This window comes from Coloeus monedula (genome assembly GCF_965178545.1).
Source record: "Coloeus monedula genome assembly, chromosome: 8".
NCBI classification, from domain to species: Eukaryota; Metazoa; Chordata; class Aves; order Passeriformes; family Corvidae; genus Coloeus; species Coloeus monedula.
Genome location: NC_138788.1, coordinates 33,118,356 through 33,144,938, shown reverse-complemented (window position 1 = coordinate 33,144,938; position 26,583 = coordinate 33,118,356). Strand labels below are relative to the sequence as shown.

General features: G+C 44.0%; 3 protein-coding genes across 5 annotated transcripts in view; 2 read left to right on the top strand and 1 right to left on the bottom strand.

Moving 5' to 3' along the window:
• The first annotated feature begins 148 nt into the window (after nt 1-148).
• SFXN4 (sideroflexin 4) lies at nt 149-10,528 on the top strand. Of its 2 annotated transcripts, XM_082285759.1 has the most exons (14): nt 149-213; nt 312-377; nt 1,126-1,200; nt 1,550-1,576; nt 1,660-1,714; nt 2,482-2,507; nt 3,940-3,990; nt 4,076-4,141; nt 4,256-4,324; nt 5,583-5,673; nt 6,888-7,003; nt 7,717-7,802; nt 8,891-9,005; nt 10,173-10,528. In XM_082285759.1, the coding sequence occupies exons 1-14, from the start codon at nt 175-177 to the stop codon at nt 10,248-10,250; spliced, it is 960 nt and encodes a 319-aa protein (XP_082141885.1). In that variant the 5' UTR covers nt 149-174; the 3' UTR covers nt 10,251-10,528. The 2 variants fall into 2 exon arrangements, with proteins under 2 accessions (XP_082141885.1, XP_082141886.1); XM_082285760.1 differs by lacking the exon at nt 1,550-1,576.
• Nucleotides 10,529-14,170: 3,642 nt separating this feature from the next.
• DENND10 (DENN domain containing 10) lies at nt 14,171-23,654 on the bottom strand. 2 transcript variants are annotated; one of them, XM_082286664.1, is made up of 9 exons: nt 23,608-23,654; nt 22,901-23,097; nt 21,707-21,786; nt 20,034-20,182; nt 19,736-19,847; nt 19,257-19,357; nt 18,081-18,188; nt 17,453-17,547; nt 14,171-16,793 (listed from the first exon to the last, which is right to left on the bottom strand). In XM_082286664.1, exons 1-9 carry the CDS (start codon nt 23,651-23,653, stop codon nt 16,617-16,619), a joined length of 1,065 nt encoding a protein of 354 aa, XP_082142790.1. In that variant the 5' UTR covers nt 23,654; the 3' UTR covers nt 14,171-16,616. The 2 variants fall into 2 exon arrangements, with proteins under 2 accessions (XP_082142790.1, XP_082142791.1); XM_082286665.1 differs by having other exon boundaries at nt 19,736-19,841.
• Nucleotides 23,655-25,824: 2,170 nt separating this feature from the next.
• EIF3A (eukaryotic translation initiation factor 3 subunit A) overlaps nt 25,825-26,583 on the top strand; it is a 29,276-nt gene continuing 28,517 nt past the window's right edge. Inside the window, exon 1 of the mRNA XM_082286070.1 lies at nt 25,825-25,962. Within this exon, the coding sequence (XP_082142196.1) occupies nt 25,914-25,962 (49 nt within the window). The 5' untranslated portion in view covers nt 25,825-25,913. The remainder of the gene's footprint in view (nt 25,963-26,583) is intronic.

Here is a 26,583-nt window from a genome sequence, read left to right as displayed (position 1 = left end):
CCTCCTCGGCTCTGCCTTCCCGGGGGAAGCCGCTGGAAAGGGAAAAGGCCATGGGGCCTCTCCCCACCGCGATGCGCTGCCGGCAGCGCGGGCCGTGGCGCGGCGGCTCCGCGCCCGGGCGGAGCGTGCGGCAGCCGGACCGGGCCCGCCGGCGCCTTCCGGTGCCGCGGCTCCATGGACGCCAACCTGCGCTTCTGGAGGGCGGAGGGGCAGGTCGGGAGTGGGGATGGACGGGAGGGGATGTGGGGACGGAGCGTGGGTAGGGCAGGTCCGCAATAACGCCTCGTCTCTATTAAACGTGTCTTCCTCAGTCTTTCTTCCAGAGGTTTCTCCTCTGGGCGGACGCGTTGGATCCGCTGCTGCTCCTGAAGTCTTCCGTGAGTAGCGCGCAGGGAGGGTCGAGATGAGCGAGAGACCTCAGGGATTGTGGCTTTGCCGGGCTGTGAAATGGGGAAAATGAAATATATGAGAAACGTAGCAGTGAATGTAATGTTCTGGTGCCTAAAGGGGCTGCAAGAGAGCTGGACAAGGGCATGGAGTGATAGGACAAGGGGGAACGGCTTTAAACTGACGGAGGACAGTATTAGATTGGATATTAGGATGGAATTCTTCCCTGGGAGGGTGCTGAGGCCCTGGCACAGGGTGCCCAGAGCAGCTGTGGCTGCCCCTGGATCCCTGGCAGTGCCCAAGGCCAGGCTGGACGGGGCTTGGAGCAGCCTGGGATAGTGGGAGGTGTCCCTGCCCATGGCAGGGGTGGCACTGGATGAGCTTTCGGTCCCTCCCAACCCGAGCTAAACATTCCACAGTTCTACGATAAACAGAAATACACGTGTATGCACTTCTGTATGGGATCACATCAACCAAGGGACATTTCTAGGCACAACCATCTCAGGAGCCGTGCTCAGCCCATGGCTGCTGTGCCAGCAGTTGAATTATCCCAATAATTTAGAAGTTTCTGTGATTGTCAGTTGTGTCTAGGTGTGTTCTTGCTTTCACTGGTCAGGTGAGGAACAGGTGCATCATTAGTTTCTAGGTTTGTATTTAGAGTGTTTTATAACTTACATATTGCACTCAGAATATTGAAATCTGAGGTTTTTTTGTTTGCTTTTTTTTTCTCAAATACAGAATGAAATAAAAAGCACCAGGTTATTAATACAAACCAATGAGAAGACCCTAAGTGAGCCTATACAGAATAATCAGGTATTTTGGACTGCAGTTAAAATCTTAACATAAGTGTTTAGCCATACTTAATTGTTGTTTTATGTTTTAAAATACCTACTAGTTTTAACTTTTTTAGATTAACCTTCTGTTCTGCCCTAGTGTGTGCTTTGGTGCTGTTACACAGCCCATGGGATGTGAGTGCTTTATATTCAACAGGGAGTATATGGAGAGAAATTTTATGGGAGAATATAATTAAAGTGATATATAAATATATATACTTTGTATAAAGGGAAGTTATTAGAAAAAGACATAAAATAAATTTAAAAGGAATATTTTTCCCAATCTCTTCTGAAATTTAATTACTGACCTAATTTTCCAACTGTTATAGACCAAACAAGCCTTCGTGCTAAGTCTGGTAAGTTTACAAAATATTTAGAATTTTTTTTCCTTATTCAAGTATGGCAAGGATGTTCTAATTTTTTCTTCTTTTTATTTAAGTCCAGTGTACATCCTGATACAGACAAGATAATTCCTGTTTTGTTCAGACCTCCAGGTAGGTTCCTGTAAGTGAAATTCTGTGTGTGTGACTGAAGCATCAAGGGGGAATAGCTCATGGGAAATAGCTGCTGTGATACCACAGTGACACTCTTCTCCATGTAGAAAAGCAGGTAGACTGTTCTGTTAGTTGCATTGTTGTATGTGTTGAAGATTTATTTATTTATTCCTATGGTCCTGTTGAGGGATTTTTCCTAAGGATAATCTGCTCTGTTTCTGTTTCTTGTCACTGCAGAATAAGTTCCCAAATTCCTCCACATTTAATTGTCTACTATAATTTAAGTTTTTCCCTTGATGGCTGTGGCTGCTGGATGAATTTACTTTCTGGTGACAGACAGAGCATGCTTGGGGTGTTGTTTAGGGAGCCAAGGCAGCACAGGTTGTTCATCAGACATAACCATACTGAGCCTATTTATTCATTATCTCCTGTGACCACTCACAACTGTGGCAGCTTTTGTTACTGCCTCACTTTTCGAATAGAGAGCTGGACTTGTGTTCAGTTATTTGGTTTCCAAGCAGCCCTGGTGAGTGGAGTTCAGGAGGGCTCTTTTTGGCTGTGAACTGTGAGCAGGGATTGTGGCTTCTTGAGGGAGGAGGGAGAGACAAAGCTTAGGGTTGAAGTTAATGGTGATGCTGGGGTTTGTGGGCAGTGTTTTACTTGGAGATGGAACCAGAGGGGGAAGTTAGGGGAATTTTCTGCTCAAGACCATCCATCTGCACTCACAGATGTTATTTTTACTGAAATAAAGTTTTCTTTCTTTATAGCTTTCATGCCCATAACTCTTCCCTTGGTGAGTAATCATAACAGATGCCAGTGTGCAGCCAGCAAGGCTTACATTTTCCATGGCCAGGGGTTGGAGGGAGGGAATAGAAGTTTTAGGGCTTTATTGTAGCTTCAGTACAAGCTGTTTGAAAGATACCTGTTTCATGGGAAGTGCTGAGTAACCTGGAAATTGAGCCCTTAAAGAACCTCCCTGGAAGTCCAAAGCTGTTAGCTACCCTTCTCTAGAAGCATTCCAAGAGATTGTCCATGTGTGAAGGACAGCTTTCTGATGCAAGGTGAACTTGCTCAGCACTGAGAGCAAGGCCTCAAAAATCAACCTCAAAAATCTGGAACTGCAGTGGGAAGGAGTTGGAGCCTTGTGTTCTGTTTCAGACCCAGAATATCAGTTTTTTCTTATGTAGATAATTGGTGCATTGGCAAGTAGGAAATGGTGTTGTCAATAAATTACCAAAGATATAAAAATAAACTCTCGTTACTGTGCTCAAAAATTGCACCATTTCATTTCATGAAATTTGTAACTAATTATGTGCATGTTTATTCATTTAAATTCTTTGGGTTTGGCCTATGAGTGTACATCCTGAGATATGTCATTCCATACAGACATTACAGAATGAACTTACATGGCACTGCTAGAAACTATAATGAAAGCCTTGATGGCTGTTAAATTCATTAAGAGCACTAATAGAATTAATAGAAATACTTCTTCTTTATATTTACACTTTAATGTGCTCTCATAGATGTGGTTAGAGTCAGTGCTGGCATTAATAATAAAGATGGTTGATCAATGAAAATTAAATCAATTACTGATCCTTCTCTGAGGCTTTGGAGATTCTTAGCCTTCGTCTTATTTGATATTTTGTATTCTTATCTTGATTGACTCCGTTTTTTGAAAGTGTTACACACCTTGAGCTTGGGAGGTCAGGCCTCAAGAAAAGCTGTGGTTTATTAAAGCTGAAGTTCTTATTCATTGTCTGAATTTGAGAAGGAGCTGGGAATTAACTCCTAAAATCCTTGATCTTAGATCAGTTAGATCTAGTTTTCCTATCCCCAGCAAAACCAATCTCACCCTTTCTCAATCATTTCCTTAATTAGCCTTTTGCTACCTTAGTTATTTTATTTGCATCTATTTAAGCTTCATGGCACAAATGCATTTTTCTTTTGGGTAAGAAAGCATCTTGCTGCAATATTCTTGCACAGGTTTTGCCACCATGTGTCTGTGTTTTATATATGTCTGTGTGCTTTCTATTGAATAGAAAAATGAGCATGTCAGCTCTGTAACAAGAGAATATGCTCGCCTAGAACCAAGGCTGGTGGCTTTGGACACTGACTGGAGCCTTTGACACTGCTGCCAGTGGAACCTCAGCAGTTCTCCTGGTGCTCCTGCACCAAAAACTTCTACACTCATCAAACCTCATTTCCTTGTGCGTTTTTCCTCTTAGGTCATCATTTCATCTGTTCAGCGTGAGGCAAAGCCTTCTTTTTTTTGGCAGGTAATTGCTTCTTTCTTTCTGCTTTCACAGGTCTTCTAGTCTCCATCCTGAATTCATGTTTTCTTACAATCTCTTGTTTCTGCAGTTCGTGTTTCACACATACACCACAGCATTCACCCTGATAAATGGAAATGGCACCCCAAAGGCTGAAGTATGTGTTGATTTTTATTTCTGTAATCATCTGAATTGTACAATACCATTTTGACCTTCATTTACAGGTGTTTTATGATGTACTTATGCAGTGTGGTTTTTCTGTCCTCCTTAGGAATACTCACTTCAACGAAAGCAGCTCTTTCTTGGCTTGGGAGCTGTTTCCTATTCAGCCTGTGTTGGTGTAAGTATTTGCTCAATGATTGCCTTCCTGACAAGCTCTCCTGAGAAGGAGTAGGAACTGAGGTAACCACAGTGCCAGATACCCTTCAGGACTCTGCTCTGGTGCTCCACTCTGATGTCTTGCCACAGAACTGTTCAGAATAAGAATTCTTTCTGATCCTTTGTCAGCCATTATCTTGCTTGGCTTCCTCTGATGCTGCCTCTTGTGTCATTTTCTTTTTTATTTTGCAAGCTTAGAAAACAGGTAGTGAGAGGAACTGGCCAGTGTTTACAAACACAGAGTGAGCCACTGGGGTGTTGTAGTTGATTTTTGATGTGGTGCCGTGGAGGAGATCTAACTCCAAACAAGTGGTGAAATCTGCAGGCATCAGTGCTGGACAGTGTTTGCCCAAATCCCAGGAACAGCATAGCCATGAAAATACTGCACTGGATGCAGGGAAATTAGCCTTCCAGGAGGGAGCTGACACTGTGCTGGAATAGGAATTTGTGATTTCTGGAGTTTGCTACATCAGGATGAGCTCAGGTATCCTCGTGATGCTCATCACAAGTGTAAATGGCTCTGTAATGCCTCTCCTCACTCTCCACATGAAGCAGTGATTTTCATAAGCTGCTGGCAGAAAAATGTGATTGTCCCTGCTTCTGTTAGAGGGACTTTCACCTCTACCCATTGGGCAAAACAGCTGGCCAGGATTGCTCAGGGCTTACAGAGGTCTGGGGAGGCAGCCATGCCCACGGGTCACTGTGGGAGTGCTTCCCTTTGCCCTCCAAGGGAGACTCTAAGGGCCAGGTGGTGTCCTGGCCATTTATTCCTAAATGAAACATCCTGCAAGTGTATTATGGGAATGTAGAATTGGGCTAAAACTGCAGGGAATCAGGAAAAATACAGAAGTAAACCAGACATCCTGTTTGGGGGAGAGAGTAGTGTGTGACACAATGCAATTGGATGAATGTCCAAGGACTATTAGAGGTAATTCTTTTCTTTTTTCTGTCTTTGTATTCACACTGCTGCTGTCCTCTACGTAATAATGTTGAATGCTTTTTTTATCATAATGTTTTCTCTTCTTATCTAAAAGAATGATTACAGCACCTTCATTAACTAGACAAGGTGTATATTTTGTTGGAATGTTAAACCAAGGCATTTGTTTGTTTTCATAGATGGTAACTATGTATTAAGTCACAGATTTATTTTCCTAACCTGTTACACTGAAATGCTGCACATTTTGTCAATGAAAGGTGCCTGTTTCCTCTCCATGCCTTAGGCTTTCCCTCTTATCTCCGTGAATCGTTACATGTTGAAGAACCCATTAATGCAATTTGTTGTCAGAAAACTGCTACCTGCTCCTCTGTTTGGTGAGTAGAAACAAACTGTGCATCATGCAGCTGGTCTGAGGGCCATTTGCCTGTCTGACTGTAGAGTTTTCTTGCTCTTGCACAGGTGTGGTCTCACTGTTTCTTCTCTGGCTGCCTTTGCTGGCCCTCTCCTTTCTGTGGGAGACATCTCTCACTGTGCAGTGACCGCAACCTCATTGGATTCTTGCTGGTTTTAGTCTCAGAGCTGCAGAGCACTCTTGTGACCTTTGTACACATACCTGAAAGCACCAGGACACATCAGGAGGGCAGTAGCAGTGGCACTGACATGACCTGGTGTGGCACATCCGTGACACCAGAGTGCGACATCGCTCTGGGAGTGCAGAAAGTGAGCCGTGTTCCAGCAGGATATTATTAATCTTGCAAGGAAAGTGGGACTCAGTTCATTACCACAACAGCTCTGCTGCTGTGGTGAAGTTGCACCAGGACATGTTTAAGTATTTAATGTCATTAATTGTGTTTCTGTTGCCATTATAGAAATTTAGGCCTTTCTTAAGGGAAAATTGATAAAATTAAAACACGTCATCTCCTTCGTTTCAAGTTATGTGAGATGCCTACTCAGATCTTTCTGAGGACATACATTAGAGGTTTCTGACTTGTTTGCTTTGAAGCAGGTGTTAAATGTGCTTCCATTTTCTTAAATGTAGAGAGAAGCCTGAGGATAATTGACTAATGCTAGTCCAGCATTTGCAAAGTGTCCTTTGGTACACTGATGTCTTTATTGAACAGCCCTACCAAAAACTAATAAAAAGAGAAATCTATTTTTTCAGGCAAGTTCAGTTTGCCAGTCTATGCCCTTCCTTTCAATGCAGGGATGCAGCCTTTACTGAAACCCTATTCCCTTCAGGGTCTCGTCTTCTGTGCTGAGCAGGGCAAAACCTAACCACAACAAAAATCCCTCTACTTTCTCTTAAGAACAAAGTTCTCATGGTTTGAGCTGGATGGAAGTGATGTTATAGCTCTGAAACTGTAATGACAAAGCACCTTTTAGGACTGAAGCCTTACAGTCTCAATCAAGCTTCTGAAACAAAGATTCACATCCCAAGTAGATTTTTATGGGGCAGTCTCTTTTGAAGCTGTCAGGTTATTCAGTTGTGAACTGTTGAACTGGAAATGTAAAATGCACATCATGATGAATGTTACTATCGAGACAGACTTTTTGGATTTAATAAGCAAAATCCCCTTTAACCCTGCAGGTTTGACGAGTGCATTTACTGTGGCAATGGTGAGAAGCCCAGAATTTGACAATGGGATAGAAGTGATGGACAGGAATGGCAAGGTTGTAGGGGTGTCTAAGAAGGCTGGTGAGAAGGTAGGTGAGGGGGTGGAGAACTCTTTGATGTGACTTTTATTCCCTGCTAAGAGCAGAATGTGATGCTGAGGGTAGATAGGGTTAGATACATGGAATAAGGAATCCCACATCAGATGCTGAACCTTTGGGCAGGCTTGGATTAGGTTTCTGGAACCAAGTTCCACAACCCTTGTGTCTTCAAGGGTTGGCTGCCTCCCCAGACCAATGTAGTGAGTGCCAGAGACACTGGCACAGGCATTTCTGCTTTCCCATGTCACCTCCAGAAGGAGATAAGACTCTCGGGTCTTCTGATGAGACACCTCAGAGAAAAGCCCTGTATTGCAGAAACAAGTGGATGAGCATAAGGATTTGGGGACAGCTGGAGAGAGAACTTCCGATTTAACACAGGCTAGTTAGGATGCCCAGAAGGTATAACCAATTGTATGAAGTTCAGCACAACTTCAAAAAAGCAAGTCTCAGCAAAATTATTATCATGGCAGGAAGACCCATCAGTAGTTTCACCTCCCTTTTAAGGAATTTCTCACTAATAAACAGAGTATTTGTCTCTTAGTTTCCATTTAAGGAAGATTTTCTCTAATAGATGTTTTTATCCCTCATTAACCTGTTGCTTTAAACTCCAGAGTGCTCGACAGAAGAGCACTCAGGGAAGAAGACAGTGTTTGAAGCTGCCCAGAGCACTGCTTTGACACCACTTGTTTGCTCTCTCCCTGAAGGCTGTTATGGAAACAGCATTGTCCAGAGCAGTCTTGTTTGGGACAACGTTCCTCCTGCCAGAAGTGCTCATGTACTGTGTGCAGAGGTGAGAGGCACTGCAAAGGGCAGGGGCTGCCTGCTCAGTGGTGCTCTGGTTTTCAGTCTGGCTGTTACCATTTGCCATTTGTTGGTTTGCAGTATTGCTTGCCTTGGTAGCAGGGATGATGTGGGAAGTTGCTGTTCTGCTGCTGTGATTCTTTTAGATCATTAAGTGGATCTGGTTATGTCTGAACCCATGCTTCGAGGGTTTGCAGGAGTGAGGTTTTCCTCTCTGCTCCCATGCAGGAACCATGTTTGTTCTCTCCTGACAAGCTGTTTTCCAGCACCTACCTACCTCTGGTTCCCTAACCTTGAGTTCCAATGTCTGTATCAAGGTTGTTCACAGCACTTAGCTTAGGTTTGTATTTTTAAAAGAGGTAATGTGGCACTTGAATTTACAACTGAAGCTAGATCTCAACTTCCAAATTTTCCATGTATTGTAAACCATGTTCTTGCTTTTGCAACATTTTAAACCCCTGTATCATAGGAAGAATACATTGTATGCTTTATGAGAGGATTCTTAGCCTGTCCTGAGCTTTTGATCATGATCTTTGTCATGTAAATAGTACAGGCAGGGATCATCTCTGTCAGTTAATTTGGTATTGCCTAAATTGATTCCCTATCAGCTTAAGGGACTCCTGTTACCAGAAGACAAATGCAGATGTAAAATAAAATTTTAAATATATATGTCAAGTAATAAATTTTTGCACAAGGCAAAGCAGGACTGTCCACAGGAACTAAATGTGTAAGGAAAGAGGGTAATGCAAGAAAAATTTTAATCAAAGAACTGAGACACTTTAAAGCACTAATGTACTTTCTCTCCTTTTGTCACTTGGATCTTGCTGGTTGTTTTCTTAATCTTGACTGACTGGGCTTGGAAAATGCTGCAGGCAAGCACAAAATAAAGGGAAAGCACGGGGAGTTAAGAGAAAGAACATAAGAAATGGAGTAAGGAAACATCTTTAGGAACCATAAACCTAGATTATGACTAATTTCAGTGTAATTTCAACCAGTAAAATAATAGCTAATGCTCTTTGTGTCACTGTCAGGTTATTTTTCAATATACTGACATGCTTTTTTCAATGTCTTGGACAGAGCAAGATTTGTTAAAAATCCTCGTGCTTTGGGTCCAGTGAGAATGTTTGTGGTTACATCAGTCCTAGCAGGGATGCTGCCAGTCTCATTTAGTATGTTCCCGCAGTGTGGGGAGGTAAGTCCTTTCACAGGAATTGATTTAGGATTATTGTGACATTAAATCAGCCTTTCAGAAGTATGGCCAGCAGTCTGAAGGCCATGTATAAAAAAATCAACAGGATTAACGTGGTGCATCTAAAATGGGGCAGCAGCAGAGAGGCTGCTTGTGAAGGCCCATGTACCAGGCAGAGGCTCACAGGACTTTCGAGGTCTGAGTTGCATTGTGTGTTAATTTATATTTACACTTTTCAATGTAGATTTATCAGACATTCACAACAGAAGCAAGCAAGGTCAGGAGAACTATCTTTAAGTGCTCTTTCAGCACTGTGGTCAGTCCTGCAGGAGAAAGGCAAGATGTAGATGAGAATTTTTTCTTTCACACAAAGTCAGCATGGGCTCACTGGAGAGATAAACCTGCTCACATGGGACATCTCTTCACTGTGCCTTGCTGAACTGGGAAGTGTCATCTGTTTCCTGGGAAAGAAGGCTTTCCTGGCAGGTTTTAAATGGAGGATGTAGCCCCTGAACCTTGGGCTTTGGAGAAGGCCAGATGAGAGAGGAGCCTTTCTGCATTTGTTTCCTCTCCCTTATCAGCACTCTGTGAATATTCTTAGCAAATCACAGACTGGGCTCTTGCAATTTTCAGTGGTTTCTTTTATTTGCCTAAACTTTCTGGCATTTTAATTTTGGGGGTTTTTTTTTGATTTCTTGATCTCTTACGACAACAAATCAAACTGAACACAAATGAGGGAACTTTTGAGGAATTATGTACTGAGAGTAGGGCTGGTTTGTTCCCTTTCCTTCTCAATGGCTCACTCAGCCCACAGCAGAAGTTCTCCTGGGTGTCACTCAAATATATTTACAGCTGGATTTGGTGATCTTAAAGGTCTTTTCACACCTAAATGATTCTGTCATTCTACAGTGAATGGAGATAATGTCACTATTCCTAAGTAATAAATATTGCTTCCCATATGTGTGCACATGTAGAAAATGTTGGAGGAGCAAAAAAACAAAGCCCCAAAACAATAAAAAGTCCCTCAAATCCCCAAATAAACAAAGAGCTCTAAGTCCCAAATACTGAATGCAGTACTTGAATTTGTGCAAAGTGCAGTGCAGTAACAAGGACTTAACATTCACTTACCAGGCTGTGGTGGTGCTGATTCCCTTTTTTCCTACGTTGCAGATAAAGCGAGCAGATCTTGAACCGGAAATTTTGTCATCTACAGAAGAAACAGAGTTCTTCTACAACAGGGGAATTTAGAGCCTGGAGTTTATATATAAACATGTGATCCAAGTGAATTCTGAATGCACCACTGGCATTTGTGACTGGATTGTGATTCCGTGGTGGCAAACATGCCAGATCTGGTGTACGATGGTGTGGCCTGTCAAGAGGCAGAACTTGGCCTGGAGCAGATAAGCACACCCCACCTGATGCTGAAAAGTACTAGAAAAGCACTGTAACACAGCCTTTGTCACAACTTGTGTTCTCTGCTTCCTCGGGTGATTGATTTCTTAATTAAACGACTGTTGAGTATGTAAGTTTTGTTCTGCTGCTGCAACTTCTGACACACTGCTTTCTAGGAACCCAGCTGGTGAAGGCTTTGACATCAGTACTCCTGTGGGTAAAGTCCAGCTGGTTCTCCTCAGAACACTTTGTGTATTTCAGTGATCTGAAAACGCCCATTTTGAGGATGAGATGTGAGTGAGGCAGCCCTTGAAGCAGTATTAGACAAAGCACCCCTGATGGCAATAGAATATTGGTTTAATTTAGTTTTTTAAAAAGTGTTCAGGAAATTAGTGTCAACTACCAGTTGATTCCTGGCTTTCTGAAAATCCTTGAAGGAGTTGTGAGGCCTGATGGCCCTTGAGCTTTAGAACCTGGTTTTTTACACTGAAGCCATGAGGAGATCCCATGTCTTTCTGACCTTGTGATGGACAATGAGGAATTCCCACTTTTGCAGGTTGGCAGTGTTTATCCAGAGTAAGAAAGCTCTTTTGATATGTGGCATCATTTTGGTATGTTGGTCAGCGAGGTGATATATTTTGCTGATCCTATGAAATTATTCAGGGACCCTCAGCTGTCTGTGAAGAGCTGCAGAAAGAGCTTACAGGAGACCCTGTGATTATGACAACATCTTCAGTGATTTTTTGGAGCCATCTCTCCTACAGCCCCTGCCTATAGTTTCGTGAAGTGCTGCTAAGGCTGTGTGACAAGGACAGAAATGCACTAAATAATGTAAAATTATTTATGTGAAAGTGATTATCCTAAGTGCAGCCTCCAAAGCCTGCCATAATTTAACTTCCTTGGGGCACAATACACAGGTCACTGCTCTCCTATTGCTGAAGGATTAGCTTTCGTTTTGCAGCGTGAGGAAACCAATGGTTTCCCAATCCATCATACAGGAAGAGAGCAGCATAGAGCAAAGTAAGGAAAATAGCAGGCCTGGGCTCTTGCAGGAAGAGATTCCTGCTGTGCTTTTGGCACTGAACAAAAGCAGGAAGTTTGGGGGTTGAGTTTAATTTCTTGTTTGAGTTCTGCCTTTTTTGAGCCTTCCTCTAACAACTTACTGGAGGGAAAGGTCAGATGAGGGAAGAGGAGAGAGGAGCAGCAGCACATATTAAGGACCTAGAACTAGAGGGGAACATGCTGTAAGGCTGTTCCAGGATTACCATATGGATACTGTCTGTAAGCTGGCAGAGTTTGCACTGCTCCACTGGAGGACTATAGTGAATATTTAAAGGTAAAGGATTGTTTACACCTACCGAACTCGGCAGGCCCACTGAGCCTCTGTGGGTGATGGTCTTCAGTACATGGTAAAATCTCATCAGGGTCAACAAGACAATTGTATTGTGTCAGACCAAAGGGTCTGCTGAGCCAAACATCATCTGCTCATGGCAAGAGGTTAGAACTAGATGGTCTTTAGGGTCACTTCCAACCCAAGCCATTCCATGATTCTACCACAGGGTCAGGTAGAATAGGCTTAAGCCTCAGCCTGCCTCTCTGAGTCAAGTGTTTGTCTCCTTCCAAACCTTTAATAGCAGAGGCACAGATAACATCCTACAGTTAAATCATCTAAACCCATGTTTCTCTATTAATCCTATTTCAGTCACATACCAAAGGCAAATGCAGAAGGGGTCTGATTCCACTCTCAGTAAACATGAACTGGCACTACAGTGAAGACCTGCACTCCCCACTCCTTTTTAAAACATAATTTAAGAATGGCTAAAGTAAATGCTAGTTACATGAACCACAGTGGGAACAAGGAAAAAAACCCAAAACCTAAGAGTAGATCAAGGCCAACAAATAGAAGAGAATATATTGGTGAACTTTGGATCATCATGGTAACTAGACAAGCTATAAATTCACTGGCACCACACTTGGATGTTTTAAGCAAACTGATGTCATTACAACTCCATGAGTAAGGCTTCTGGAATAGGTCTGGTAATAGTGTCTGTTATTACAGCTGCCCCTTCTCAAACTCCACCAGCTTCTTACTGAATACTTGAGTTGAAATTTGCCATATTAAACTCAGCTCCCTCAGGATTATTAAATACCCCTTTCCCCCATTCTCATAAATGCTTCTATTGCCCTAACCAGAATTTTCCAGAAGAGGAGGGCAGGCACCTGCCATTTAAATTGTCAGCCTGGCTGATTCAGCTGCTTCCCAAATCGGGGCAGGGAAAATGCATTGCTGAAAAGGCTCTGGCATCCTCAGCCTTGAACTAGTCCCTGAGATGAGAACTGCAAGGACCAGACACCTGACAGGCCAGAGGTACAAGTCAGGGAACAAGACTGGCACAAGCAGCAAAGCATCATGGTTGAGGGATCTGGGAAGAGTCAGCAACTACAGGAAATCTTCCCCTTTCTAATGTGGAATACATTAACAACATACCAGCCCAAGGCAGGTCTGTCTCCTGCCTTAGCTAGCCCTTGTGTTAAGAGACTGCATTAGTGGTGGAACCAGTTTAAGTTGTGGTGAATGACAACAGATGGAAGCTTTCAGCTTCAAGGAAAACAGAAGTCTTAGTACAGCACAAGATGCTGTGCCTCACCCACTCAGCTTGTCATCTTGACATGTAGGAAAATCCAATGAGGCTTTCAGGCCCCTTTAATATAGCTTAAAAAAAAAAAATCAGCCACTCCCATGTTAAGAAATACTGAGATCAAAGCCTTTCTCAGCTGGAGCTGTGTCCCTGCTTTACCCCCAGGCCTGTAACACAGCCATGCTGCTTTTCCCTTTTCCCCACATGCCGGGGGTGGAGGAAGGAAGGATGGAGGCACTGCACTGCACTGCAGCTCCTTCCCACTCAGACAGCAAACACCATGTGCTGCACTGTCACTCAGGAATGAGCTGTTGCCCAGTCTTTGGAGTCTCCTCCTGAGTCCCACATCACGCAGCAGCTCCAAGGAATGACTTCACCTGACCAGAGATGCTCTGACTCAGACTTCAGTCAGACAGCTGCCTAGGGAAGGGTGTAAAGCACTATGAGGCAGCTGGGAACTCCCTACTCTGAGCTTTACAGCTTGTTTTTAATCTAGAAATCAAGCTGCTTCAATTAGCAAACCCCCAGTAGCCATTTCAGGAGCAGTCAGAGGCTAAAAGCAGAAGCAGCCAGGACATTTAAGATGGACTCTGTCAGATGTCCTGTGTCAAGTTTTTCCAGGTTACAAAGCATTACACTGCTCTCCATTGAACATTATCCCCCTCACATATTTGCCTGCAGGGGAAACAAGGCAGCTCATACCAGGAACTAAAACCACAGGGATGAAAGCAGTAAAGCAAGTAACCCAATTTAGTCAGCAAAATCTCAACTGCAGGGACTGAGTGTTGATCCTGCTCCCCTTTGCAGGCCTCTGCCCTGCTCACTCTTTACCTTCCAATTTCTGCAAATGTAGTGGAGATGTTATGGCACTGGAACCATTCACCATTTTGTATTTCTCCAAGAACAGAAAGGCAGTAAGATGAAAGGTATCAATAAAAATTCCCTTTTAAACAGTCTTTGCTTCTAGGAGGAACAAAGGATGTCATCTGACTGCAAAAGAGCAACTGCACCCACAGTCTGCTTGTGTGCATCCTGGGGAAAGGGAAGCAAGAAATAAGTAGAGAAATCTTTTCCTGTTCTGACCTTGCAGATTTTTCTGGTTTATTTTAAACCTTTTTGAGAAGAAACAGTGTCAAAAGTCATTAGGAAAATGCAAGAACATTAAGACAATCCTTTGAATGCACTGAAGCTGAGGGAGGCCAATAAATCTTGTACAGTGTTGATGATAAAATCAGCAATGACAGAAGTGTCTGAACATTTCCAACCTAAATACCAAACCATAGCTCAATCCAAGTATTGCAAAACTAAGAGCTAAGGCCTGTGACTCCATGGTCACAACTATTCAAGAATAAATTTACATAAATTAAAGGCTAGACTGTTCAGGAATTTTTTAATAGGCAAAACCATGCTATGAGTCCAGCTCCTTAAGTGCAAAATTGTATTTCATCTGCGTTGCACAAACATCAGGAGATCTAATACAACACTGAGATTTTCAACTGGAACACTTCCAAAACAGAAATCGAAACAGGCATTCAAGATTTAGTTTGCACTTGAGCTTCTCTGCTTTGTGTGGTTGTCTCTAGATATGCCTTAAGGCAGTTTGTTAGTAAGAAACGATGGGAATTTCTTCTCAGTTGCACTGTGGTGCTAAGACAGCTCGCTGAAGCAGATTCAGGTTTCCCTTGGTGAAAGAATTCCATTTCAGTGGACTTTAAAGTAGGTCCTGAATAGAATTTTCAGCATAGTTTTGCGGTTCTTCTATTGTGACTGTTTTATAGGTCCCAAAACAGAAGCAGCAATATTAAAGAACCATTAACAAAAACCATTAATGGGCAAAAGGGGAAAAAAAAGCTGTAGAGCACTTACAGGTAAACAAAGGCAGTTGCAATATTTTTCTCAGAAGTTTAAATAAAATTACATGCTACTGTGCTCAGAATTTAAACTTCAGAGTAAGTGTTTAAAGTAGAATTTTACACCCCTGAAAATAGGAGATTGTTCTGAAGCACTTTCATTTCCTGACTTTAATAACCACCCATTTTATACACAGATGCCACATTCCTTAATCACATTCTAAAATAGATTTCCTTAAGGTATCATACATAGCAAAAGGACAACTCTTTTTCCAATATTGCCTGCACATAGTTATTGATGAACTCTACCAGTTTTAGAATAGCAAACATCCAATTATTTAACAATATAAATATTGGTTACTAAAGTTTTAATCATAATTATAAAATCTCTATGTAAAACCACATGCTACAGCCTATCTGTACAAAGGCCAGGAAAAGGTTATTTTTTTCTTATAACAAAGTGCTACTGCAGAATTGACTGATTTGTTGTGGACATTTCTGAACAAATACAGATTGTTTGGCTCAGAGCATTTCCCTACAAAGACTCTAAATTTTTCTCAGAAGATTGTAAAGCAATTAGTTTCAGGCTGTTCAGTAAAAAAGGAAAAAAAAAGAAAAAAAAATCTCTTGACTTATGGCCGTGCAACCAAACAAGTAGGCAAATCTTAATTTTCTCTAAACTCTTTCCCAGTTTTCACTATGACTTCAAAAGTTTCCATCTAGATTTCATTTACACAGAGCACCATCAGACAGTACCTGTGTTACAGCCCCAGTCATTCAAGAAGCTGATGCTCTACCTGTGCTACCTGGCCATTTGTGCATTCCTCAAAAGCCCATAAGGCTTTGACTCATTTTTCTCTCGTGTGAATCAGGAATGAATGGCCAGGTCTCTTCTCAGCTGAGAGCCCCAACAACTTCCTAAATGACTCCAGCAGTATGGCAGCACTTGTCCATGACCCCCCTAGGAAGCCCCACTTCAAGCACAGTAATTGTGTATCTTATCCCTCCATCAAAGGCATGGGACGGAGTGAAAGGGGGAAAACCTCTAAGGCAGGAGTCCAAAAGAGGTGCTCACCTCACACCTGAGCTTCAAAATATCCCTTCCTTGTCATACTAAGGCTACCACATCAGATATTCCCAGACATCCTTTATTCACACCTAGACACTTTCAAGTAGAAAGAGAGAACTTGTCCATTTATTTGGGATTTCCAGGTATCAGGCAGTCCAGAGCAAGAGCAGCATCTGACAGGCTGATATCCCTGGAAGCCCAGAAGGAGCACTCAGACCAGCTGCATGTTCAGGGTACCCCTGTGCAGAGATCAGCACATCCCAGCTGTGCTGGTTTCACAGCACATGTGCTGCAGCCCTGTTCCAGGCCCCAGGCAGGCAAGTCAGAGCTGCCCAGCTTCTGGAATGTACACGAAAAACAACCACTGATGTCTGCCACAGCCTGGACACACTGGCCTGTGCTGCTTGGATATCCACTCACTCTGTGGTGTGAAATACAGGAGCCATAGATACATAGTTAGAGTTGGGGAGAGATAATGACACCAGGAATGTTCCCAAATACGTCTCCGTATGTTCCCAGTCAAGCTCCAATATTCTGCATTTTATCATGGTAACTATGACATTCACTCATACCTTTAGTTTTTCAGATAAAATACCAGGTATACCTATCTGGATGGCAGAGACAGCTTTTCTGAATTGATCCATAACACTGTAGTGCATCACAATCAGATTTTGAGCATTTGTTCAGCAGCTGCTAAATGAAAAAGGAAGTTTTCTGTGGCTGGTGGAAATCGCTTTTGTTTCAGGGCCTCGGCGTTAAGGGTTGGCTTTTCATTGCCATCAGAAACTTCAGTAAGTGAGGCTAAAGTAGCCAAGATTTCTTTTGTCTTCAGAGAAATGTCCTTAAGGAGCAGAAAAACAAACAACCATGAATATAGTATTAGATATTATAATGTTTTCACATACATTGATAAAAAACAATCAATACAGAACAAAACAGGAAATAATGATTAAAAAATAGCTCATTAAAATAAAGACCAAATCTGTTTTAAGGCAAACTTGCAACAGTTCTTCAGCCTGCTCTTGTGCCATACTGGATAAAGGGAGCACAGCCACTCCTCTCCTAGCCTTACTGAGCTCTGTGACTAATTCACTCAGTTGGGAAATGTCCAATATTAGATAGGGGAAGAAGTGAAAAAATGCCATCATCATAAAAATCAGGTTTTATAGCTAAGAAGCCATATTTAGCAGGACCTTTTCAAGGTATTGCCAATACTATTGGCACAGCATTGAGCAAAATCCATGCCTTGTGGAATAAAGCTGAGAAACCAGTCTTTATAACCAATAGAATTTCCGAACTTTCTTCAGCAATGTAGTTACCCAAGAGATAGTGTAAACTAAGTAAGTTATCCGTAAAAACCTGCATGATGAATAAAATGCTCATTTGTAATAAGGCAGAGAGAAGAGACTGGCTGATTCTCAGGACACTCTTCCTCCTACTCTCTCCTTCTGCCAAGATTTAGCAATAGAAGATAATTAGATTTAAAAATAAAATATTAACCTTAATGACTTGGCTGTCTGATTTATCTGGATCTTCTGCCGATTGAACAATTAGTTGTCCAATTTCTTTGTGAAGTTTTCCCATTGTCATTGCCTCTGTGTAAGAAAAAGAACCAAATACCACACATAAAATTACCTTTTTTGTGATACCTAGAAATGCATACGAATAACACACCAAACTGAGGAATCTTTTCATGACTGCCATTTGAAATCTGTTGGTAAAAGCAATAACCTTGTATCAACAGCCAGTACCTCTGAAGTGGCCCTAAGCAGATGATAAGGAACATAGAAGCTTTTCTTTCAAGTAGTCCCCAGTCTTCAAGTATTTAGTGCCCTGTTTTTCCAAAGACTCATCTCTCCATTCAGCTGAAAGTCTCTTCCACGTCTAACATGGATGTTACAAAAATCTCCATTGTGCATTCATTGGAAGACAAAGCACATCTTTCCAAATTCCAACTTTACCCAGTCTTCCAGGGTGGCAATAAAATTAAGACAGAAGATTACATACTGACTTTTCAAAACCTGGATTGAAGAAGGATCAAGATTGTTTGACCTACAACAAGGCTGAGCAATTACTATCAACTCTGGAATAAACTGCCTCTAAATCCAAAATATAAACAGTTACCAACCTTTTACTACAGGGGAAACAGTAATCTCACTGTCTGCCAAATTCACGTACACATCATAGAGGTCTGATCTACTGCTCACTTCAGAGTCTGTAAATCCAGCGATGTAACCTAGAGCACAGAATTCAGCAAGATTAGGATCTTCATAAATAAAACAAAAAACCACAGTCCTACAGTCTGTTCTAAGAGTATATGACACAATACTCATTGGACCCAGGAGGTTGCTCTCTTGATATTATCATTCAAAAAGTGTTCAGGAGATGCTTCATTTCCAAGGAGCTGAAATAATCCACTACTAAAATTGCCTTGCACATGGATGAACTGCTAACACTACATCAATATCACCAAGTTATCAATCTGAAATTTTAAACTCTTCCTACCTTCCTACTAAAATTACTCATTTGCAGCTTTCTCATTACAAAAATCTCTACCCTGGAGCCTCTTGTCACAAAGTCAGTATTAGACTGGAACAGAGGAATAAACCCAACAGATTTTCTTATTTATAGCATGTCAGATGAGCAAACTTGGAGCAGTTTTTCTCCATTGAAGATGCTTAGTGAGCTGTAGAAATGTTGAAGATGAGTAGTCTCCGTGCTCATGTTCTATATAAAGAAGCCTCTTAATGGCCACATGATGTGTCATAGTAACCTCTGCATAAAGCAAGGGCCTCTTCCTGGATCATGCATTAAGCACTATGCACACACAGCAGTGTGTCACACAGACCAAACTCCTACAGGTAAAGTCTACCTGTGCTTAGGAGCCACAGACTTCACTGACATCAAATAGAAGTCTGGGACTTCAGAGTTAGGAATTCAAAAAAAAAGATTGTTACTATTGATGTGCAGAAGTTGGGAAAAAATGGACATTATCAAAGTGAGCTGGTTCTGTACAACAGGAAGACTTTCAATCCCTCCAATCAAAGCATCAAAAAAGTCTCAAGGCTGCTTCGCATCTGTGATTAGGGATAGACTGATGTGGATCCACCCAAAGCCACCAGATGAACTAATTATCTTCCCACAAAGTTGTTCAGTTGATTTGCCCTTTCCAAAGCAAATTATGTTTAACTTTGATCAACAGCATTAATAGCAAAATAACCTTTTTTTCCCTCTAAAGTGCAAGACCTTGCAGCAACAGAAACTGAAATTAAATTGTAATTTGTTATTAATAAATTATCACTACCTGTGCAGGTTTTTAAGGCTTCCAGTTCCTCCTCATTTAGATGCACATATGAATGAAGAATTGACCAGTCTTGTCGATGCCACACTAAAGCAGGCAAAGTCCTAAGGGAGATCAGAGTGCAACTTGAGACATGGTAGAACTTTACTTACACTAACTAAAGCTTCACAGTAAAAACTGCATGCCATGAAAAAGAGCAATTATGACTAGGTCTCATTTGGGGTATATACATGTATGTGTGAACTACAGAGATTTCAATTTATCAGTGCAAGCAGAGTTTATCATTCATTCTACCATTAAATTTCTCCGAGTTGAGCAACATACAGCTAAAGAATTAAGAGGGATTTAGCAGAATTTCAGTAAATAGGTTTAAGATAGATTTCTTTTTTTCCCTAAAATACGGGCTTTTCTCTCAATGAAGGTTCAAAATTTGTTGGGCTTCTGGGGGTGGGTGGGTGGGAAGGAAGAAATTGATGAAGTACCTGGTAAATTCCTGGATAGCTTCTATTCTAGGATGGTACACTACAATTCTCTTCTTTAACATCAGTGCTGTATATAAAATAACTGTTTCCATTTCAAACTGAGACACTATATCTAGAAAAGACGGGAAATAGTTTTACAGAAGATATATAGGCTGATATTACGATGTTTTTGAAGAAGCTTAATAATAATAGCACAGGTAAGAGTGTTAGCAGTGTTTATTTGAAGCATACATGAAAACAAGATTGTATTTTATGCTGTAAGAAAGGAATCAGAACAGAGACTCTGGCAGTGATTAACCTTTGATGGAGCCAGCAAGGTAAGCCTTCCGAGCATCGAAGTCCTTGCTGAGGAAGGATCCATTTTCTTCACTTTGGCAGATGCCCTTTGTAAGGACTGCAATGTAACTCTCCATCATTTTAACTGGACTTCCATGCTTCAAGTAGATTCTGTGTGAAAAAGAGAGAGTCTGGTATTTTAACTGCAATCGGTGCACCAATGTATATATGAAAAATAAAAAATTAAAAATCTTGCCAATAATATTGCTATCATAAATAGCAATATTATTGGCAAGAATTTTTATTTTGGACACCTGATTGAGGTTTTAAATACTAAACTAGAAGTCTTCCAATGCACACAAACACGTCTGTCTTTTAGAATATAAAATAACCCTGTATTCCTCTTTCAGCTTTCTATTTTATGAACGAACCAACATGGACTAAGATAGAAACACACCCCAAAGGTGTAGGCAGGTGTCCAGACAAAGGATTCTTTGCAGGCTTGGAAGGTGTCTGCTTTATGAAAAAGCAACTACCACAGTAACTCCTGTTATTACATGCAGACTATGACTAGGTAGTTTTTAATTATTCATCCAAGTATTATTTGCCATTCTTCTGTACTCTGTTAAATGATGAAAGAAAGATATATCCTTGACACTCATTAAGAACCCAAAATGACACAGAAGAACCACACACCAAGAGAACCCATGCACTGTCAGCTGTCTTCCAGGAAGCAGAGAGACACTGTAACCTATTTTACAGGTTAGGATATTTCAGGAATAGCTCTGAAGCTGTCAACTACACATTTTCCATGTTAGCTATAGCACAAAGCTACATCACATTTGAAACTCAATTATTATCATGCTTGGAAGAATCCACCCAGGATTTGAAATGAAGTATTAGTTGGTAAGTCAGCAACAACATGATCTACAGTGAATATGAGTATTTCATGTATCACCAAAAAAGAACAAATCTCAGTTTTTCAGTACCCTGCAGAACTGGCAAGCCTCAAGGCATTCCCAAGTCTACATTATATATAGTAAGTCCCAAGAGCACAACAACCTCACAATTGCATCCAATTAGCTGCAAAATCTCAAGGAATACTCTTGGTATCAAGAACTGGGACCAAACTAATTTGGAAACTGAAGGAAAAGCAAAATAACAAGCAGAGAGAGCATTAGAATGAGAACATGAAGGGAAGTGAGTAAACAGGACAAGGAAATTAGAAGAGGTCTTTTGGTTGGAAGAGGGCTCTCACTTCCCTAGAGGAAAAGCAAAAAGATCCCTGGGTGCTGTGCTTAGCTCAGAGGAGCTGCAAGCAGCATCTAGAAAGATCTTGTGGAGGGATGCACGTCATTCACCATACACATGGTGACCTTTAAGTCCAGCACTGACATCTTCCCAAACATTTACACTTTTTAAACATGTATTCTCAGAGAAAATGAGTGTGAGGGTGGTGGTGTGTGTCTGGAGAAGACACACATTAAAACCCAACACACATCTGACATTCACCCAACACTTACTGCATGAACTCATGACAAGCTCAAATCAAGGATTTTTATCATCTGATTCTGTTTGTAGGACTGAGTTTCCAGCAGGTTGTTTGAACAAACACAGCACAATGAATTTAACCTTTTGCTTTGGCAAGATCTAAGCATGCACACGGCAGTACCTCAGGCCAGCTGTTATACAGACCTACAGAGGATCCTGGTGAAGGCTGCGTATTTCTCTGGGTTGAAGTCTTTGGCTGTCAGGACAATGGAGAAGTGGGTCACCTGCACATGACACAGGCACAGAAACACACAGAGCTCAGTTAATGACCCCACATGAACAGTCTTGGTCACTTTACTGTCAAGGCTCCAAGTTCCTAAGTGCAGCAATGGCCTGGATAGCAGATTTCTGATGTGACTCAGCTCCCGTACAGGCTATCTTTTGCTTAACCTACACTAGAAGAGTTGCTTTCCTCTAATCTCATGAGGTTATTAAAAAACAGAAAGGTATATTTCTTCCCTGTAGCAGGGAGGAAACTTCCAGAATTTGTTGCCAAAGAAGCTGTGGAGGCAGACAGCATCAACACATTTAGAAGGAGACTGGAAAAAAATACACAGATAGCAGGCCCATAAACAGAACTACTCTAACTTCCTCAATCAAATGATTGTGGGCTGGGAGAGTACAAGACTGAAGGTCTGCAGACAATGACCAGGCTCACGTGTCCTCCTGAAATAGCATCTCCCACTGTAACTGTTGGAGGCAGACACTTTAATTTTATTTTACTTTATTTCATAGGAAATGTAAACTTGGAGTGAGGAAAGGCAAGCAACATTCTGCTGTGGGCGTGCAAAATTTCCACATTATCTTTCTACTTAACAACATTGCATAAAACACGAAAATTGAACAGACTTAACAGACAGTTTAATAATTTTCATAACAAGGAAAAGATAGAAGATACAATTATATTTGCTGTCTTTCAGTAATCAACGCAGTGGAAAAGAAAGTATCTACATAACTCGATCCTTTGGGTAAAAAAGGCATCAAGTTCTATTGGAACAAGATTCTGGACACTATGAAACAAACTTTGTAGAGAGAAAAAAAATGAACTTGAAATGCAAATTAACTAGAAATAGCAGCATGAAATAGCATTTGTATATTAACATGAGGAATCTAAATCGGGTAATGAATATCTCAATCATACTGCAATTCCATGTCTTGGTGCCAAATGAAAAGTAGACTGGTTGGACACCTGGACAGAGCTGCATCTGTGAGCACACAAGACCCTGAATCCCTTCTCTTCCTCACATTTCCCTCCACGGGAAAACACTGCTTAACCCACAGAGGAAGCTTTACAAAAGTCCTCCCTGCGTTTTCCTGAAAAACTCCACCAAGTCCTACCTTTTTCAAGGCTGGAGAATCTTGAACTTCTACCGTTGTGATGTAGAACCAAGACCTTTTATACTGGCCAAATACAAACGTATGAAGCAGTTTGTTTTCATCTGTAAGGCAGCACTTTCTCAGCAACACAGTCCTCAGGTCAGCTGTTACGGATGGATAACACCAAACCCACAAAGCATCTCCGTTGGTGTCTTTTTCTATGGTGGAAAGATGTTCACTGTGAGAATGCCAAACAGCAGCAAGGAAGTAAATTGATGGGTTAATCAGGTTTGTTTCCTGGAATCAGATTAAAATTCCACCTTACCCTGACCCTAGACATCCAGTTCTGCCACTACGGTTTAAGCCTTAAGGCAGGAATTCTGATACGGTTTTTATTTTTTAAATATTAATAAATCTCCATTCTTGACCTGCTTCACGAGGTGAAAGAATCACCAAGTTTGAATGCACATTCAACATGAGCACGGTATGGAGGAAAAAGCACCCAGACTAGCTTATTTATGATTTTCCCTATTTCTGATTTCGCAACACAAACCTCGGAAGCCGCGAATTTCAGACACTTCGGCCGAGTTGTGCACGGCTCAGCTCTGCAGCAGGCAAAGCCGGCACCCCCAGCACCGCCCGGGCCCGCGGCCTCAGCGCAGCGGGCCCCGGTACCGCCCCGGGCCGCGGCACCGCCCCCGCCCCGGGCCGGCTCCCCGGGCCCTCACCGATCAGCCCCACGGCCCGCAGCAGCTGCGCCTCCGGCTCTGCCATCTTCGCTCCGCCGCCTTCCGCCCGCCCGGGCCCGCTCCACCCTCACGGCCCCGCTCCGCCCGCCCGCCCGGGCCCGCCTCCCCGCCATTTACTGAGCGCTGCTCGCCCGCCCGCTCCCGGCGGCTTCCTGCTCTGGGACCCGCCCGCCTGCTTTCTGGCGGTAATGGGGGGAAAAAAGGGTCTGGGAAAAATAGAAGTCGTTTTTGTTGTCTGCGTCACAGAATCCAAGGATGGTTCAAGTTGGAAGGGGCCACGGAGCTCAGCCGGTGCCACCGCCCTGCCCGAGCAGGTCCCCAGAGCCCTGCACTCAGCAGCGTGTCCACACGGCTTCTGGACATCTCCAGTGGGCGACACTCCACACTCTCCGTGGGCGGTCTGTCCCTATGCGTGGTCACTGCACAATACAAGTTCTTCCTTGTATTCAGGTGGAATTGCCCGTGTTCCAGTTCCTCCCCATTGCCTCTTGTCGTATTGCTGGGCACCACCGAGCAGAGCCTGGTCCATCCTCTGACACCTCCCTTCAGACACTGACGGACATGGATGAGACCCCTGCTTAGTTGTCTCTTCTCCAGGCTGAACAGGCCCAGCTCCCTCGGCCTTTCCCCAAGGGAGGAGCTCCAGTGCCGTCATCATCTCCACAGCCCTCTGCTACCTCGCTTTTAAGTCACGGGGCACGGTTCATGTGAAATGTTACACAAAAGGAGGTGGCCCTGCTGGCAACCACCTCCTGGAGTCACGGCCAGGAGTTGTACCCCTGAGCAACCCAAAACAGACATCCCTGTGCTTCCACACAGGCTGGCTTGTGCCCAAGTGGGGACTGAGTGTGAGGAACACTCACGGAAGCAGAACAACTATTCCTGAGTAACTCCATGCATCAGGAAGCTTATTGAGAATGTAAAGAGCTTATTTGCAAGTCTGAATCATCAGTGGTACCTGAACATTGGGCTCCATGATCTTAAGCGTCTTTTCCAACCTAAATGATTCTAGGAATACCATGACACTGATTAGAAGAAACTTCCAAAATAACTGGGATAACCAGAGAAGCATCAGAAACTGCTGAAGAAAATGTGCAGTTCTGGGACAGGCCAGGCCTGTCCCTGCCTGGCTAGGGAACACACCAAAGGGCAGCCTGCCATGTGATTTTCAGGAAGTCATGAAACACATTTAATATATTCAATTGCCACGTAAGTAGAGACATGATGAGAAAGGCTATAAAAGCTGCTCCTGACACAAAATCGTCTTGATCCCAGCCTAGAGGGCTTTCAGGAACTTCAGAGAGATCCAAAAACACGGAGTGGGCTGCCCAATAGCAAATCCTGCTCTAACCCAGCAATAAATACCGGGCAGCACACCTGCAGTCCCCATCAGAGCACAGCTGTCCCCCTGAGAAGGCTGCAAGGACTTAGGACAGGCACTGGCCCCAGCCACTTGGGGACAGCTGCCACCCAGACCTCAGGTAGCTGACTTTTAAATTAATTCTATGAACACAAGAAAAGGACTTGTTCGGCACTATAAATACCTTAGTGATGACTCTGCTTCATGCAGACCATACTAAAATACAGGTCTGTCATGGTTTAGGAATGGAATTCCCCAGTTTAGGGTCCCCAGTGAAACACCCCAGACCACACACCGCTCGCTCACGTCCCCCCCACCTCCTCCTGAGATAGGATGGAGAGTTGGAGATACAAAAAGGTAAAGATCACGAGTTGGGCTAAGAACAATTTACTAGAAGCAGCAATGGAGTAAGAAAACGAACAGTAAGAACAGTGCTAATAACAAGAGTGGGCGAGACAGGCGAATGATTCACTCGGGGCCCGGCCCCACGCGGCTGCCCCCCGGCAAACCCCCCTGTACCCCGGTATGGTCTAAGGCTCACTCAGACAAAGGGCTTTGTGGAGCTCGCCCCGCGATCGCCTCCCGATCCCGATCCCCCTCACGGCCCCGATCTCCCCACGACCTTAGCTCAGGATCCCTTCAGGGTCCCGGTCCCAATCCCGCTCCCGCTTCTTCCACGATTCCCCCACGGTCCCCTCCCGGTCCCGGTCCCGGTCCCGGTCCCGGTCCCGATCCCCTCCCGGTCCCGCCCGGCGGCCCGCGCGCGCCCCGGGCGGAGCTTCCGCTTCCGCCGCCGCCGTCACGGCGCGCGCGGGCCCCTTTCCCTCCCCTTCCCTTCCCGCTCCCTCCCTTTCCGGCCGCGCGCGCCGCCTGGCTGGAGCTCGGAGCCGCCGCCGCCCCGTGAGGAGCCGCCGCCGCCGCCATCATGCCGGTGTACTTCCAGCGGCCCGAGAACGCCCTGAAGCGGGCGAACGGTCAGTGCGGGCCGCGCCCACACACGCACACAGCGCTGGGTCGCCTCCCGCGCCGCTCCCCGGCTCCCGGCCGCGCCCGCCCCGGGACCCCTCGGCCGGGCCGGCCCGGGAGAGCCCACCCGGAATTCCCCGGCGGTGAACGGAGTCTGCCCGGGAGCGCCCGCCCGGGAGGGAGCGGGCGGCGCGGCGCCGGCGCAGGGAAAGGGCCGGGCCGGGCCGGCGTGGCCGCGCCGCATGGCGGAGGCGAGGGAGGCCCGGCGGGCGTGAGGAGCGGGCCCGGCCCCGCCTCCCGCTCCCCTGGGCCCCACGGCCGCCTCCGGGCGAAGGGGGAGCCGCCGTGGCCGGCTCTGGCACGGCCTCATCCCGCGCGTCTGAGCCCGCTGGCGGGCAGGGGCGACCGGGGCTGGGCGTGAGCGGGTCGGGCCGCGCTGCCCTGTCGGGGTGATCTCAAACCCGGGCTGATCCCGCGCCCTTGTGTCCCCTGTGGGCTTTGTTTGTTATATGCCGTCCTTCCCGTGACTCTGGTAAGAACGCAAATGGTAAAACTTCGCTGCTGCACAGGCTGATAACACTGGTTTGCTTCTGGTAGACCAACCAAGGGAGACAATCCAGCGCTGTAGC

Bases quoted from the DNA above. Each gene is read 5' to 3' on its own strand.
- SFXN4 (XM_082285759.1), top strand. From the start codon at position 175: ATGGACGCCAACCTGCGCTTCTGGAGGGCGGAGGGGCAG. The intron at 1,715-2,481 runs GTAGGTTCCTGT...CTTTCTTTATAG, and splicing joins TGTTTTGTTCAGACCTCCAG to CTTTCATGCCCATAACTCTT. The intron at 9,006-10,172 runs GTAAGTCCTTTC...CCTACGTTGCAG, and splicing joins TGTTCCCGCAGTGTGGGGAG to ATAAAGCGAGCAGATCTTGA.
- DENND10 (XM_082286664.1), bottom strand. From the start codon at position 23,653: ATGGCAGAGCCGGAGGCGCAGCTGCTGCGGGCCGTGGGGCTGATCG. The intron at 23,098-23,607 runs GTGAGGGCCCGG...TTTCCACCATAG, and splicing joins GCGGGCCGTGGGGCTGATCG to AAAAAGACACCAACGGAGAT. The intron at 18,189-19,256 runs GTAGTGATAATT...TCTGTGCTCTAG, and splicing joins AGCCTTAAAAACCTGCACAG to GTTACATCGCTGGATTTACA.